Genomic DNA, 17305 nt, shown 5'->3' on the forward strand with positions numbered 1-17305 from the left:
GTGCAGACAATGATAGATCCATGATGTATTTAGCCTAGTTTGAGTGAACATAGTAGTGTCATAATTAGCATGAAGCAGCGTTATCTTTTGTGATTGTTATCTTGAAATTAGGAAGGTGACATTCAAACTACAGCTGAAAATTGATTTCACTTTTAAAGAACATGGGTTTGCACAAAGTCTTGAAAGTTAATTTGATCTGTTATATTTTCAAGATTACGAATATACTTGACTTTCAATATACTACTTGAACTGTTTGCTTTTTAAGATAATCTGGTGTTTCATCTACACAATCTCTCATGTAACTCCAAAAATCTTTTAATATTTGAAATGAAATGATCCTGAAAGTGACAATATACAGTAATTGCTTTGGGCATGAAGAAATTCCCTTAACTTTCAAGTCAAGTGTAGCATAAAGAACACACAACCACAAAGACACAGCACGGTTAACATATTAAAAAAAAAGATGTATCAGAACATTTCACACTTCCCCTTCTCTTCTCACATCTCTCTTCCTATCATTAATGCACACAACAACAATTACACGTTGACTCAGACTTCTCTTCAGAGAGTCTGTCAGTTGAGGTGGATGCATTTACAATTCATCCACTCTTGGTATCCAAAATCCCTGCAGACCACTGATAGAGAGGATTACTTATGCAGCAATCGGATGTAACTAATTTCCACCATCCTGTTTTCACCTTGTTTTTTTCTCTTACCTTCTTCTGGCCTAACTCAACACATTTTTCTCCCTTATTTTCCCCTCCTCAGCTTCCTCTACCTCTCGGGCTGGACTGCGGTGCATTGACGTCGGCTCGCCCTCCCCTGCCCCCTCGCCCCCCAGCAATGGCCTCACGCATCGGGCTGCGGATGCAGGTACAACACAGCTACCCTCCACCAGCCAGTGTGCAGCACATGAGAGCCTTTGATTAGTTATGAATATCACAGTCTGTTTTTAGCATTGTTTCATGGAGCAGATGCTGAAGAGGACGGTCAATGTCACAGCATTTTGGGTGTGCCATTTATTTGACGGGCATCTCCATACAGCAACAATTTTTCCAAAGATAAATTAGGCCTTGCTATTTGGCCCTTGTTTATACTGTACATACTTTTCTTGGAGGGTGATTTTATAGTCAGTCACCAGTTGTTCTCTGTAAACAAGCTGCCTGTCTTGAAAAGCAGAAAGCCAAAAGCAGCATCACCCATCACAGTCCGTTTATAGGTCCAAATGCTTTAATGAAAATCCCTGTGATATGTGTCTAGCTGATGCGAGACCAGCTGCAGCAGGAGGAGCAGCGTGAGAGGCAGCAGCAGTTACAGCAGCAGCAGCAGCAGCAGAATGCAGCCCTGCAGTACATGCAGCATCGCATGGCTGGGCCGCCTGCACCCACCCCGGCCATCAGCACCCCACAGCATTACCAAAGTATGCAGGTCCCCATGGAGGTTCTCAAGGTCAGTAAGGCTGCAATACATAATTATTTTCATCATCAATTCATGCTGTGTATTTTTTAAGCTGACTTCTTCTCTAAAATAAATGAAGGAAAATGTCAGAACATAGTGAAAATACCCATCACAATTTCCTTGCGCCAAATCCTCACCTTTAAATAGCTGGACAGATAGAACAATTAATTTTTATGTTGATAAACTAATCACTGAAAGGGATAGTTTGGATTATTTAATGTGGGGACATATGAGGTGCTTATCCATATTTAGTGTATTATTTACAGTAGATGGTGGTCGTCACGTCATCGGTTTGGAGAAGCAGAGAGAAGTGCCAGCACAGAATATAAGCAATGTACTGTTGTGGTCAGGGTATTTTAGGCATTTAAAAAAGGCAGCACCTAAAAACCACCCATCAGTTTAAGTGTACACTATATTTAGAATATTTTTCTACTTTACTTTGCCATCTGGTAACTTTTGCAGATGGGAAACTTTAAATTAGACATTAAATTACAGATTTCACCCATGGAGTTTTGTAGGTTTAATGGAAGTTTCCTGATGGAAAAGGTTGTCTAACAACAGGGTCAAACAATATTAACATACACTTTAACTGATAGTGATTTTTTTTTAGGTGAACCTTTAGTAAGTAGCTAAAATATATTTTGTTGCTGACCCTGTCCACAGCAGTGGATTACTTCTCTCTGTGTCTCCAAACTGGGGGAAGTCCGACCAGCGTCTACTGTAGAGAAGTACCTCATATAACCTCACATTAAATAATCCAAACTACCCCTTTAATTGAACCGTTCTGTTTCAGGTTAGTGTGTGAATAGGTCTGTACTTTTGGTCATGACATGATACATAATCTGAAGGATGGAAATGGTTTATTGAGAAGGAAGTAATAAGAAGTATTTTGGCAACGAACGTTATTCATTAAATCGAGGATCACCTCCATCCTTCTACTTGTTCTCTTTTTTTGGATCATGTAATCTGTGGGAATAAAATAACAGGCGCGCTAAAATTTGTGTGACTCACCTCCAGTCAAAATGCAAACATGTTGGTTAGGGGTGGGGGTTGAGGGGGTTGAAAAGGACCGAGAGGCTGCGGCACTTACACTTTAATCCCCTCACATGTTGCTGAGAAAGAGCAGCAGACGTGGTTGTTGTGGCCTCTCACACAGCAGCAGCACTGCCACACAGGGGAAAATCAGGGATCAGATTTAAAAAAAAAAAAAAAAAAAAAAAAGGCAGTGAGAGAAAAATGCGGTGGAGCAGCAAACAGGTAGGGAGACAGATGGAGGGGAGGAGGACGGGCAGATAAGAGAGGTTTGACATGTTGTGCGATAGGACAGACAGGAGTGATGTAGATAGTCTGAGTCAGACAGGGACAGATAAGACTGAAGTGACATTTTGCCTGATTCCTAAGATGTTTGTGTGTGTCCTTATCTTTGATGCTGTGTGTTTGCATGGGGTTGTGCAATACTCCATCCTGTGCGTTTGTGTTGTGTTATGGTATTTTGAACTGTAAATCTGTGCAGTTTGTATGCACTGTAGACTGTGTGAGGCAATTTACTTTAACAACAGTTTACTCTGTGTGCATGCATGTGTGTGTGGGTGTTTAAAGCTGTCAGAGTCTTTCCTTTCGTTCTGTAGATAAGGTGAGCTGTCGGTCCATCAGCCTCACCGAGCCTGTCACACCTCCTGCATTGTGTTTCTTTGGACTTCATCTGTGCTGACAGAGTTTGGCCTGATAGGTCGACAAGTTGTTCCTCTGCCTCAGGAGGCCTAGACGCATTAAAGCTCACAATCAATCATGATGAAAGTGTCACAATTTAAAGACGTGTTTATACAAAATAGCATGAAGGTGTAAAACCATGTATTTATTTAAGAGTTTCTGGTTCATTTGATATAATCCTGCTGTTGGTTATAAAACAGAGAGGGGTGGGGAGGGGGGTCTTTCACTGGAGTAATGGGGAGCAGACATGCTCTCTACTGAGCTGTACTCTTTGATGTGAAGGAATGAGGCCAGCCCACTGCTCTATGTGGCCACACCAGAGGATTTAGTGTGGTTTTACTTCTGTAGGCATTACTACTGAATTAATGCTGCTGTGTCCTAGTGCCATCACAGCATTACGGGACAGGCTAATGAGGTGTATATCTGAAGCACATACTCTTTGTTATGTGTTTTAAGTGTTATACTGAGCTTATAAGCTTATATACCACAGTAAACATTTCTGTATTAATTAAAATGTAACTCTTATGATAATCCTGTGCACCTAGGAATGGAAGAAGTAAGAAGTAAGTTTTTCTTTCTGTTTTGTAACTTAATAAAGGGACTACAATGGCAAATTTGAATATTTGCCGTGAAAATACTGACATGCTCACATAAAACTGTGCTGTTTTTGCTGGATTATACTTAAAGGGATGATTCACCCAAAAAGAAAGTTCAGTCATTATCTACTCACCTTCGTGCTGATTGAAGGGCAGGTTTAGTTTTTTAGTCCACAAAACACTCCTGGAGTTTCACAGGACAACAGAACAGAATCACCCAAACAATTTAGGTTATTGGTGACCAGTTATCAAACAAAAAAAAAAAACAAAAAAAAAAAACAAGAAAAAAGCATAAAATGCCTCCCTACTGTAGGTCTGGTATAATCCAGGTCTCTTAAAGCCCCAACATGCCACACTGAGTTGAAAGGGATCATTAAAACCATGTTTTCAACCTAAATCTTCACAGAAGATCCTTCGCTTGGAGCCACATTCACATGGACATGCACACTGTCTGCTGGAATAAGAATTGATCACTTCTTTTTATTGTCCGTTGCTAATACAGGTACAGACCCACCTCGAGAATCCTACAGACTACCACATCCGTCAGTCAATGAAGCAACAGGTGAAAGAATACCTGTCCACCACCTACGCCACCAAGCAGGTAGCTTTCTGGATGCATCGACTCTGTATATCTGCTTATGTCTGTCTGTTTATCATTAGATTAACTCGTTGTATATACTGTATGTATCTTTCTGTTTTTCTTTGCTGTCTAATAATCCACACAGTACTCCAGTCATGAACACCGTCTCTCTCTGTCTGTAGACGGTCCATGCAGTGGCTGGGCTGGTGCCACCCTCTCCTCCCGCTAACATGGGACAGACAGGGGGTTCAGCGTCTGCCCCCCCACCCCTGCACTCCCCACACATGCGCACCGAGCAGTTCATGTCTGGAAACAGCGCCCCCAACAGCCCCATGGCCATGCTCAACATCGGCTCCAGCCATGAGAAAGAGGTAGGCACAAGGGTTGGGCGCTTTGAGATTTAAGCCAAATTCTGGACTTGACTGGTAGTACAAAATTTTTACCACCAGGCGCTGACCATGACTCTGTGACAGAGCCCCTGCATCATAGTGGAGCTGCAAGTCCATTAGTTTTCCACAACACATTCCTGGAAGTATTTCACAATAAATGTCTTGTTAATTAATTTTAATTTGAAACAGATAAAGGAAGTTTTGAGTTTGTATCAACAGCGTAATGCAGAGGCAGCAGAACAAAACAAGGCTGTAATGATGAACAATAGTACAATACAATTTTACACCAAAATTAGTGCTTATGTGCAGGTTTTTTAAACGTGTTTAAACCTGGTAAAAACAGGTGATTGACCCTTTGCCAGTAACCCGTATGCCTCTCTTTTTTTGTTCAGACAAAGAGAAAAAGAGATTTTTAAAAGTGCCTGTGTTCAGCTCTCAGTACTTTTGTAGCTTCTAACTGAATTTATGTGGTTTGAAGTTTAGTTTCTCTCATGCATTGCTGTTTGTACTTTTAGGTATCTGCTTTATTTAACTATTTTATATTCACTTTCAGCTGGATAGGAGTCATGTTAAGTTACTGCTGATGAAAACGCATATCCTGATTTTGCTGCTTCATAATAGCTAACGATAACGAAAAACAGTGGTTAAGAATTCATGGAAAATAACATGTTTATCCATGTTCAGGCCCTTGACTAAAGACAAGCAGACACCAGTAAGTACACACTGTCAACCAGGGGCAAATTCTGCTGTGCTGAGCTTGTGCCAAGTAAAACCAAGTCATGCCAAGAAGAAGGAGCAAAAGAGGCAACAAGCCTTCATTGACTTAATTAGTATGTTCCAAAATGCAAATGTTACTTCTTTTTAGTGTTTTCTAATGTGTCTGTTCAGAACATGGTGGTTTATGTTGGTAATTGTCATTTTTGTACTGGTTTTAACATTACTGAGGTGGCTGTTACATTTCTTGAGCCCTGGTGTGTTTTGCTACAGATTTTTTGAGTACTTGTCTCCTGTGTTGAATTCCATTAAATGGCTGACATCAGTGAGAGCAACTTCTTGTCTCTCTGTACTTGGCCAGAATGGTTCATGATGCAAATGCCAGTTCATTTGTTTTGCTTAAAATCAAGCTGGTTTTGTATGCTGGACGAGAGTGACAAAAGCAGTTATTGACCCAACCCTCGTAGGCGTCCGCAAGCGTGTTCAGACAGTGGCAACCTCATAATAAACCCATATACATTCATTCCTGATACGTTATAAAGTCCAATTTGCAAGAGCCAGATTGACCAAATAACCATAAAATATGACTTAATGACAGTCCTATATAAAATTATGAGGATTGAATATTACCCCCAAAGTGACATTATCTCCACATTTTATGAAAGCATCATAATGATTTTATTGGTCTTTGGTAGGCTGCAGCAGCGTCTGTAAATGCATGGGTGTTAATGTTTTGTGCGTACAGTAGGTGAGTGGATGAATGTGTTGACTAACTTGCAATAACTGAGAGTGGCTATCATTGGAATTTAAATGCTCCATTATGGCCTTGCAAGAGTAATTACAGCTTAACAAGTGACAGGGCAGCGGCAGAATGTAAGGCCCTTTGAACCAGGCAGACTTTGACCAACTCTCGACCTCTCTTCTTTTAGTCTTGGAGAGAAAAAAGTCTTTTCAGTTAGCCTCCATGACATACAAGTCATCTTTTAAGTCTTTTCATGATTGAGCCATGCGCCTGCAGACAAGATCACCCAGAGGCCTACATGCCAGCAGTTTTCAGGTGCTTTCAGTAACATATGAGTAATATTGAGTGGTAAGAGTCTTCTCTGTATGGATTTGCTAAACATGGAAATGTAGGTTTTTTTTTTGTCTTAATGTTGGACATTATAGGTGTAAACACAACTAACTCTTTTCCCCTGCTTTTTTCCCCAGATGGATGATGTCATTGAAGACATCATCGGCATGCAGTCCAATTACGATGACATTCAGGGATACACTGACCCTGTCCACATGCCAAATACAGTAAGTGGAGACAACCCACCTACAAGGTGTCATTTTGTCTGTTATACAACTAATTTGCATCCAGCCAACTTCTTTTTCAGGTAAATATTTCAGATTAGATTTTACCATGGACTTCTACATGCTTCAGAGAAGTTAAAGGGTTTTTTGGGGAGAATTTTTCGTTATTTAAGTTGAAGGGATGAAGTGCATCATATGCTCTACAGATTGTAAAGACCTTTGAGGCACATTTGTGATTTTAAAGGCTTTTTCTCACAGTGGCCTTGTTTGGTCCAGTTTAAAAGGACCATGGTCCGTTTTGCCTGTTTGGTGTGGTGTGTTTGGGCTGGTGTGAAAGCCTGGTGCGGACCAAAGAACCGGACCGAGTCCACTTGAAAAGGTGGAAAAGGTTTGTGATGTGAAAGCAAACGAAGCAAACACAGGATTTTATGATAGAAGATGTGATTTTGGCACAACGTCAAAAGCTAAATCCATCAGCTGATCATTAAATGTGTTAAGGGGGCGATCGTATGATTGATAAGACATGAGGCAGGTACCTAAGCGAACCTGTTTTCCTCAGTTAACAGGCCAAAAACTTTTCAAACTGCTGTGCTTATATCTTACTTTGTGTGCTTTGTCTGATTAAAAAGTGTGTGACAGCGATTCCACAGTAATACAAGAGTATGACACACATGAAAAAGTCAGGTGAAGGGCTGATGCGTTGTCCGCCTCCCCCTCCCTTTGTCTCTCTCTGTCTGAACGGGGGAAAACAAAAATCCCGATGCTTTCTTCTTATTTTTTTCTTCTCCTCTCAAAACCTCTGTAAATTCAATGTATAAAGACCTACAGTTGTGTTGTCAGATGCCGCGCTGCAGCGTGCTGTCTCTATGTGGACATTACACACACATGAACCACAGCAGGTCAGCGAGGTGCGCACAGGTTCGCAGTGTCCTGTAAACTACAAGACGTCTTCTTTTCATCCTATTTCTGTCAGTCATTATTCATAACATGCCACAATTTGCTGGTTGTTTCTTTGTGAGCTTAAATACACACATCTGAAGCATTAAAGTGCCTCGCAAACTTCTGTCAGCCAGAATCAGATTTTCCCACGTGGGTCCTGATGATGCAATGATCATGCATGTTTCCTACTCTTGGTTCGTATTTAAAAAGTAAATGTGAACACAAACCGGACCAGGACTAAAACGCAGCAATGTTTCTTTTTATTTTCTTTTGGTCCGGCCCAAATAAACCGAACTACAGGTGTGAAAACGGCCTAAGTTACATAAAAGTGGCATAACTTGATACGAGTACTTTGTAGTGACATGTCTTTTACTTAGAACAAAAGCAATAGGGGTGGAGGAAATCGTTTATTCCTAGCTGCATCGCAATGCAGCCAAAGAAGATTCTGCATCAATTCATAAATATCAGAAAATCAAGTTTGTAAATTTCAATTAACAAGATGTTGATGGAGCAAAAAAGGTGGAATCAGCTGCAAGGGCGGTGCAGTACCTGGACAGTGTACAGCGTGCACATGCTAGAGTTACCAGCATTTAACAGGGTGATTTATTTCATCTTTAAAGGCAGTGGTTGCAGCTTGTTTTGATTTAGCATCTACATAATGTGTTTGCAAGACAAATGTAAATGTATTGTGAATACTTTTTACATCATCACCCAGAGTCTAACATTAAGACTGTAGTGGTGCTGATGTGATGTGCTCATGTCACAGTTTGTTTATGGCCTAACACCTAACTTTTGACATTGGCAATTGCATTTACGCTTCAAAAATCATAAAAGTCGTTTGTGAAGATTATCTTGCTGAACAAAACATGCCAGTGCTGAGAACTTTTCTTTGCCACAGTTTCTTTTCTGCACTAATCCATAATCGAGTGGAAAAATCCCACTGACTTTTTGTGGAAGGAACCATAACGATGCGTCATACCTGTAGTAGTCTTTAGTATACCAATAGCATGAGATGATTTTAATGTTAAATGCAATTCAGCATCTGAATAAAATCTTGACTGGACTCTCTGACCTTATTTTAGCTCATTATCAAATTATTAAAACTGTTAAACTGTTAAATTAGCAGCTAATTTAACTTGTTCTAAGGGAAATAATATTTTTTAGATTGAGAAGTACACAAAATTACTCAATAACATAGACTTTTTTTACTTTGCACTGTTTGCATGATAATATAATTTAAAAGGAATACATCAAGTATTCACAAATAGCAATATAACATACTATAGGCCTGTGCATGTTTTGTGTTGGCCCACACAAATTCCCTTTAAAATTCAACACTAGAATTCTATTAATGTTGTATTGACTCAACATGTAGTTGTCTGAAACCTTAATCCATTTGAGGTTATATTTTGGGCCCAGTCTGCCCTAAATGAGTCATAGCGTTGGATATGCAGAGTCATCAGTACTCAGACGTTGGCTTTTCAGTAGTTCCTGTAATCGCTGTTCCTGCATCTTTTCAGTCTTTCCCTGTCTTGGTCACCCATCTCATTTAATGTTAAATATTAGTTAGTGTTGTTTGGCCTTCCAAAGGCAGCCAATGTAAATTTGCTTTAAAACTGCTGTCTCGGTAGACACTTGGTTATTTCTTTATACACCCATACACAAACACATACACAAGTGCACATACACACATGCAAAAGTGTATAATTGACTTAAACACTAAACATTCCATCCCTAAATCATGCTGGATGTAGTTAGTAACTGCAGGGAGGACATGTCAGACGAGGACTGTACCGTGCTTTGTGTTTGAGGCAACAAATTAACAATTAAACTGCCAGCAGTTAGAGTTCAACTTGTTTACAAGACATTCAGAGGGAGAGAGAGAGGGGGAGGGGGAGAAGAAGAGGGGGAGGAAAAAGAAGGGAGGAGGGAGAGTGGGATGAGGGCAATTTGTGCAAGGGGAAAACAGGCTGAAAGTCCAGTTAGGGGAAAGTTCACTCTTGTTTGGTGGAGAGCGAAGGTAGAAGAAAGACGGTGTTGGTGCTGCAGAGGTCAGTCTCACAGGACAGGGGTGGCAGTGCCAAGAGAGAGAGAGAGAGAGAGAGAGAGCGAGAGCGAGCTGCATGTGCTGCCGGTGCCTGAGAGAAGAGAAGAAGGAAGAGCGCTGGCTGAGTGAGAGAAGGAGTGGAGGATGAAGGAGATGAGTAATAAGACATATGCAATTGTGGAAGTTATTGAAGGAGATCAGATTCAGCTGGTAAGACATTGAAATGCTTGTTGTTTGTCAGGATGTTTTAGTATGACTTTGGTTAGTGTTGTAGCTTTTTCTCTGAGTGAACTACAGTTTTGACAGATGCTGTGATTGTTCTAACTCCCAGCCACGGGTCACTGATTATAAAATGAGCTGCAGCAGGGGCGATGGGATGGGTGAGGTTTTCAGTTGTAGAACTTCTTTGTCGTTTGTGCATATGATGGTTGCAAAAGTCTTGCACATAGGAGGTGATGTTGAACGTCATGTTGGGGTTCATCATGCAACTGGAGAATGAACATTAGCTCTTTGAAGGTGCACGCTGAGCTCAATGTGTGGTCGTTCTCTCATACACACACTGCTTTAAAGCAATGTGTGTGTCCAAGTCATCCAAATAATCTCCTGTAGCTTTATCTCATAGTATGTCCTCTGTGGTTGATTGGTTTAATCAGCATGAGATTAGGCGATTGATCAACCCTGAGGATGATCAGTATGTGTAAGGCAACCACAATAAATTAACTCAAAGCACAGATCGATATGTTAATAAAGTTGTGTGAACTGTTCTGTGTTAAAACACACTGGAAACGAAATTCAGAGCTTTATTCCCAAACTGACAGCCCAGTGAGTAAAACTCACCTGCTAATCCTGATGAGGATTAAAGCTGCAAACTCCATGGAATTCTTGGAATCTCAAAGTTTAGTAAAAGCACCACTGAATACCAGGCACAAGTTCCACTCTTTAAATGTGTGTGTCTGAGTGTCTGTGGATGGTTACACAGAGTCCCAGTCACGCTTGCTTGTGCAGTTGAGTTAGAAGGGTTGTTACTGGAGTGGGGCATGATGAAGAAGGTAGTCTGCCTGGCCAGGGCATGGGAGGTCATCACAGGGGCATAGAGGAGGCTGGGAGTTAGAGTTTATTGGAAACAGTGTGTTTTTGAGCTATCAGGACAGGGTGTTGAATTATAATCTTGTTTTTATTTGGGATTTTATCTCTTACAATGGTGCATAGTTTTTTTGTTAAAACTTGCAGTAAGCAATTAATATGTCGTTTCTTTCCAAATCACAGGTTAATACCATCTGTATAAGTTGTTGAATGTGATAATAAACTACAAAGAGCAAGGTGGCACACATCCAGGCAAAAAAAACATAAGACAAAAATATCACTGGAGGGTACAAAGGAGAAAATTCCAGACACTGTTGGGCTTGAATATTTTTTCTCCTTTAGGACAATCTCTGAAGAGGCAATGCTTCAATTCCAAGATCAAAACACTCCTCCTTTGTTCCCTCCAATGAAGATACATTACACAATTTTAAGTGATTTTCCATATCTTAACAGCTCAACATGTACTTAGCATGTAGCCGACACAATATAATGCACCAGTACTTGAAGAATGGCTTGTTTTTTTAAAAAACATTTTTTCTGAGTGGCAGGTTGTAAACCACAACAATAATCTCCTCACCAGTGAGGATTTATACTTCATCTACACATTCCTTTACATCTTTTGTGAGATTTTTAACAGAGCATATCATTTACATACAGAAGTGTGCCTGTGGAGGTCTGTGTGTGTGTGTATTTATGTGTGTGAAGGTGTTTGATCTCACAACTCACACAGTAGCCAGCAGATAAGGTATCTCTGCGTTTAAGTTCTTTATCTTTCAGGCCTCATTAGCAGTGGCACATTTGCCCTCACTGCAGGGAGTACGACAGGATCGGTAACGAGGAGGCATAAAAAGTCCATCGCACTTGAACTATACAGTACAATTAAAATGAAATTACGTCTTTTTAGGAGTCCACACAAAACTAAATTACAGGTGTTGTGCAACATCTAAAGTGCAAGAGACCAAGCTACAAGTGTGAGTTCAGAAGCTGGAGGAGGCAGAGGATGAAGCCATAAAGAGAGATAAGATAGAAAGGATGATGGTCAATGATTACTGTGTGTTTGGTAGGCGGATCTCAGGTGTTATATTATTGCATTATCTCATGCTATCTGCTCTTTACAGCACACTAAACCTGACCACTGACTTTATAAAAGTGTATGAAGCTGTAAATGAGTAGTCTAGGATGATTGAGAAATAATCTAGATTTAACACCAGTGTGACCTCAGTTTGATGTAGCATTGCTTTCTGTTTTAATTACCTTTTAAATGTGATTCAACATAGTTAAATCACAATTAACTCTTATTTTATGCCATTGTGTTAATTATATTCTTTGCTAGGTGTTTTGGGGGGTTTTCACTTTGTTGAACAGAATCAGAGCAAAACTCACTGAACATCTGAGCGCTGAGCCAAGTTTCATTCATCTGTTCATGGACGACAAAGCTTTCATATGACTTGCTTCCCTCTCTAATACGGTGTTAGATAAGACAACTGACATTGCATAGAGACATACACTCTCCTTCCTCCTTCATTTGTATCACAGAGATCAATGCACTTACACTGTGGAGTGATTTTCTTCGTAATTTCATATGTAGCCTGTTGGTTTTCTAAATGTGTTTGTTGTGTGGCTTTGTGTGTGTGTGTCCCCCAGCTCCCCCTGTCTAGCAGTCACCTGGATGTGTACACAGGTCCTGGGATGAAGGGGCCAGCCATCGCTATGACCAGTAACTCCTGTCCTGCCAACCTGACCATCAAGCGAGAACTGTCAGGTGCGAAAGTCAAAGTACTTTGTTGTCTGTCAGACTATCAAGATGTTGAAAGAGTTATATAAAACTGTCATGAGTGAAAGTAAAGCACTTGCTTCCTACCCTGTTCTCTAACTCATGTTGTGGCATTTGTTGACACCACTGAAAAACTGTTCTTGCAGAGACACGCCACAGTCTCAGCCGTTAGTTAATCACTTTCTATTATTGCAAAGATGCAGAAGCCCGTGCACTGGCCAAGGAGAGACAGAAGAAAGACAACCACAATCTGAGTAAGTCTTTTCCTCCTCAGCATGCAGTTCTACCAGAATCATGTACCATCTTTTACTCTTTCTCATCCCAGTGCTGTACATGCTCTTACAAACACACACACACACACACACACACACACACACACACACACACACACCATAATCTGTGTCTTGCAAAAACAGTTTTATACAGCCAAGCACCGATTTAGCTGACATAGTGCAACTAGTGGGTGGATGGTTAACTCAGTCATTTCTGCTGGTCTGGCATTTATGTGTAATTGCCTGTGACAGTGTGCATGTGTGTGTCTGTGTGTGTGTGTCCCTTTTAGTCCTTTACTGTATATATACAGCATACTCCCAAAGGTGCGCTATTGGATTGAGATCTGGTGATTGTGGAGGCCATTTGAGTACAGTGAACTCATTGCCATGTTCAAGAAAGCAGTTTCAGATGATTTGAGCTTTGTCACAAGACATGTTGTCCTGCTGGAAGTAGCCATCAGAAGATGTGGACAGTGTGGTTGTAATGTACATGATTAGAAACAATACTCAGGCAGGCTGTGGTGTTTAAACAATGCTAAATTGGTACTAAGTTTGCCAAGAAAATATCCCCCACAGGCTGTTGGTTATACCACCACCAATTGCTGCTGTAGCCCAAATGCTCCAGGGCTTGACATATTGTGTGTTTAGAGATGTTCCTCTACACACCTCAGTTGTAAAGAGCGGTTATTTGACTTGCTGTTTCCTTTCTATCAGTTTGAACCAGTCTGGCTGGTCGGTCAGTCTCTCCTCTGACTTTTGCAATAGAGAAGGTGGCAGATTGTCTTAACCATGCCTCCTTGCCTAAATTCATTGAGTTGGTGCCATGTGATTGGCTGATTAGCATTTACGAGCAGTCAAACCTAATAAAGTGGTCGGTGAGTGTACATGCACTGATCTATAGTTTTCTCTAATGCACTATAATGCCAACTGCTGCAGAATGAAACCCTTTCTGTCACTTTTACCATTTGAGTTGATGTTGTATATACATGTACTCGATAATATACTTTTATAGATCCAAAGGCACATGAGAGAAGTTACCTTCTGGCAGAAATTTTGCTATTTTAACTCCAGATCTACCACAGGACTTCCACGGGCCATAATCTGCTTTGAACAAGTCCTCTTTTATTCCTTCTTTCATGCCTTTGGGTTCTCTCTATTATTGTCCTTATCATGTTTCCCCTTTGTCTTTCCTCTTCAATAGTTGAAAGGAGAAGGAGATTCAACATCAATGATCGTATCAAAGAGCTGGGCACCATGATCCCCAAAACCACTGACCTGTGAGTTGATTTTGCTGAACTGTATTTTCAGTGTGGTTAAAGTGTTTATAATGAAATCAGTACTACCAGTGACTTACCTACAGAAATTGCCTGTTTGTACGTTACTGTGTGCATAGTGATGTGCGCTGGAACAAAGGCACCATATTGCGGGCATCAGTGGAGTACATCAAACGCATGCAGAAGGATGTTCAGAGGACCAGAGAGGTGGAGAACAACTTCAAAAGGATGGAGATGACCAACAAGCAGCTGTTGCTACGCATCCAGGTAACACATGCACACACACACACACGTACAAAGAAACACGAACACATAGGGTTCTTACAGATGCTGGAAATCCTTGAAAATGCTTGAATTTTAAGGTTTTCAAGGTTTGAAAAATGCTTGGATTTTGAATGAAGCGCATGAAACTACTTGAAACTGTAAATGAATTACTTTCAAAATAAATTCTCTTCTCCTCTAATAGAGCATGAGTGGGAGGCGAACAGACAGCAATATGCTGGGAGGTTGCTGATTCAATGAGTGGTGACTTGAAAACAAAATTTACAAAAGAATGAAAAGTTATTTGTCTAGTAATTGTCTGAGTGATTGTTTTGCTCAGCCACATTATATAGGATACCAAGTCTATTTACAGACAGGTGACACATTTTGAAACATCCTTATGAAGAATTCTATCACAAAACACAACAATTTTGTCTGTTAATAATAACACACATAAACAGATTTAATGTGATAAAGAAATTGAATAGTGCCTAATAATTTTGAGCTTATATTTGTATATAAATATGTAATTTACCACAGCTGTAAGGTGCTGGAAAAGCTTTGAAATGCTTGAAAGGTGCTATACTATGACTTTGGAAAAGAAGTAGGAACAATGATAATAATGTGAAATAACTCAGCTGCAATAATTAAACTGTACAATACATATTATGTACACTTTATATTTACATATTGTAAATACATCTTGTTTATATTTCTGTTATACTATTGTATTTTTGTTATATATTGCAGTAGAATGTCTCTATGCTTATATTTTTCTGTTCTTGACTAATTTCAACCCTGGGATCATTAAAGTATTTCTGATTCCGACAATGTTTCTCTCTGCCCACTGTCTGCAGGAGCTGGAGATGCAGGCTCGTCTGCATGGCCTGCCCAGCAACTCCCCCTCTGGCCTGAACCCGACTGAGCTGATGGGTCCGTATATAAAACAAGAGACCAGCCCAGAGGAGAACCACTCCCAGCCCCAGGTACAAGCCCACCACCAGCCCCAGCACTTACCCCAGAACCAGGCTCATCCCCAGGCCCAGCAGCACCACTTTCTCCCACAGACCCACCTCCACCACCAGGGCCAGGCTCAGCATCAGCACGGCAGGCAGCTGCCACCGCTCCCACACCACCTGCAGCCCCAGCCGCCCATCCAGTACCCATCTGTGGGCAGCTCCCAGCCCTTTGACTTTGCCACGTCGCTGGACTTGTGTGATGGCATACCTGGCTTTTCAGACGGCATGTCAGGGCTAGGCGACCTGGGCGGACTGGATGCCCAGGGGAGGAGAGGCGAGCTGGGCTTCCTGATGATGGAGGAGCCCCTGTCCCCTATGGGTGGAGACCCGCTGCTCTCTGCGATGTCCCCTGAGGCCTCTGTTGACTCCAGCCGCAGATCCAGCTTCAGCATAGAGGATGGAGACATACTGTAGACATGTGCACTCACACAAATGCACATGCGGTGGTTTGAGAGGTTGCGGAAAAACATGTAAAAAGGCATAAAAAGTGATGGTAGATCAGCACAAGGCAATACATTTACAACAGAAAGGAATCAGCCACTCAGCACATACACATCACACTGTTTAAACTTACACCAATGACATTCATTTGTGGTACAATTAATCCCCCCTTATGGGGATATTTTGGATTATTTGAAGTGGGCCTGTATGAGGTACATCTATCCATAGTTAGTGTATTGTAAGAAGTTTCAAAAAGTAGGCTCGTCGACATTATTATTGAGAATGCAAGTGAAGCAAGTTGAGGGTGTGGGTCAGGTTGTGGGCCTTGTATTCACAGGTCCAGGCGAGTGTGTATTTGACTTACAGATAATTGTGGGAAATCATTGCAGGTGCGGTCAGAAGCAGGTTTGCAGAACTGGACCCATGCAGAAGTCTGGGGAGGAGTACCAGCATGGAAGCTTAGCAATGTACTACCGTGGTCAGGGTCAGCAGCAAATTGTGATTTAGTCTCCTAAAAAAATGTTTAAGTTTAAGTGCATGCTATATTTAGAATATTTTCACTGCTTTACTTTGCTGTCGAATAGCCTTTTCTGACAAGACAAATACCACTCTCTCATGTGCAGCCAGACTCCATTGGTAAAATCAGTCATTTTAGTTTGCAGAACACAGAAGTTGCTGGTCTACAGCTACCATGATGTTAGTTTCTTGTATTTTTGTGTGACTTTGGTGAATCTGAAGTAAACTTTTAAAACAAAGTCACACAGTAACACAAACAAACTAACTGATTGAGGCAGCAGTAGACCAGAAAGTCCTGTGTTCTATGAGGTAAAATAACAGTGTTTTCTCATGGGAAAAGGCTGTCTGACAGTACGGTTAAGTAGTGAAAATATTTTAAATATAGCGTACACTAAAACAGACCCTGCCTTTTTAAAGATGTGTCTCTGTGAGCTTCTGTGCTGGTACTCCTCTCTGCTCCTCCAGACTGGGGGAGATGTCAACCGCCATCCTCTGTATGTAATACACTGACTATAGAGAGGTACCTCAAACAGCCCCGCTCTCAATAATCCAAACTATCCTATTAATGGAACAAGCAAAACACGGTACACAATACTGGCACAGTTGAAATATTCTGTATGGCGCACACATTCACACATACACAAGTGCATGTGAGATAAACTGAGCAGCTTGAAACTTTGCCTAACTGTGACTTAGCATTTACAAGAGGTGAACCAACACACTCTCACACTGAATCATAATTGAACAAGGGACAAAACCAGCAGTTAATTAGATTGAAGTTATCAGATACAAGGACAAGCGAGTGCATTGTCTCACTTGATAGAGGACAAGTTATTTTCTCCTTACATCAACCTCTTTTAGCAACCATAAATGATTGAATGGACGATAGTGAATAAAATGGAAATAGCTTTATGGTCCTGCATGCATAATTCATCT

The 17305-nt window shown here is 41.0% G+C and overlaps 1 protein-coding gene and 1 long non-coding RNA gene across 2 annotated transcripts; one reads left to right on the forward strand and one right to left on the reverse strand.

The window, feature by feature from the left end:
- The first annotated feature begins 401 nt into the window (after positions 1-401).
- tfeb (transcription factor EB) lies at positions 402-16087 on the forward strand. The gene is made up of 10 exons (XM_084731233.1): positions 402-873; positions 1261-1449; positions 4267-4365; positions 4527-4715; positions 6657-6746; positions 12457-12574; positions 12784-12840; positions 14060-14135; positions 14219-14399; positions 15251-16087. The coding sequence occupies exons 1-10, from the start codon at positions 655-657 to the stop codon at positions 15824-15826; spliced, it is 1794 nt and encodes a 597-aa protein (XP_084587359.1). The 5' UTR covers positions 402-654; the 3' UTR covers positions 15827-16087.
- LOC146331454 (uncharacterized) lies at positions 1327-14349 on the reverse strand. Its single transcript, XR_014771604.1, has 4 exons — positions 14213-14349; positions 3899-3948; positions 2470-3218; positions 1327-1459 (listed from the first exon to the last, which is right to left on the reverse strand). It is a non-coding gene; the product is annotated as an uncharacterized LOC146331454 (long non-coding RNA).
- Positions 16088-17305: the final 1218 nt, after the last annotated feature.

The sequence above is a fragment of the Lutjanus erythropterus genome, chromosome 2, assembly GCF_056507025.1.
Source record: "Lutjanus erythropterus isolate fLutEry1 chromosome 2, fLutEry1.hap2, whole genome shotgun sequence".
NCBI classification, from domain to species: domain Eukaryota; kingdom Metazoa; phylum Chordata; class Actinopteri; order Lutjaniformes; family Lutjanidae; genus Lutjanus; species Lutjanus erythropterus.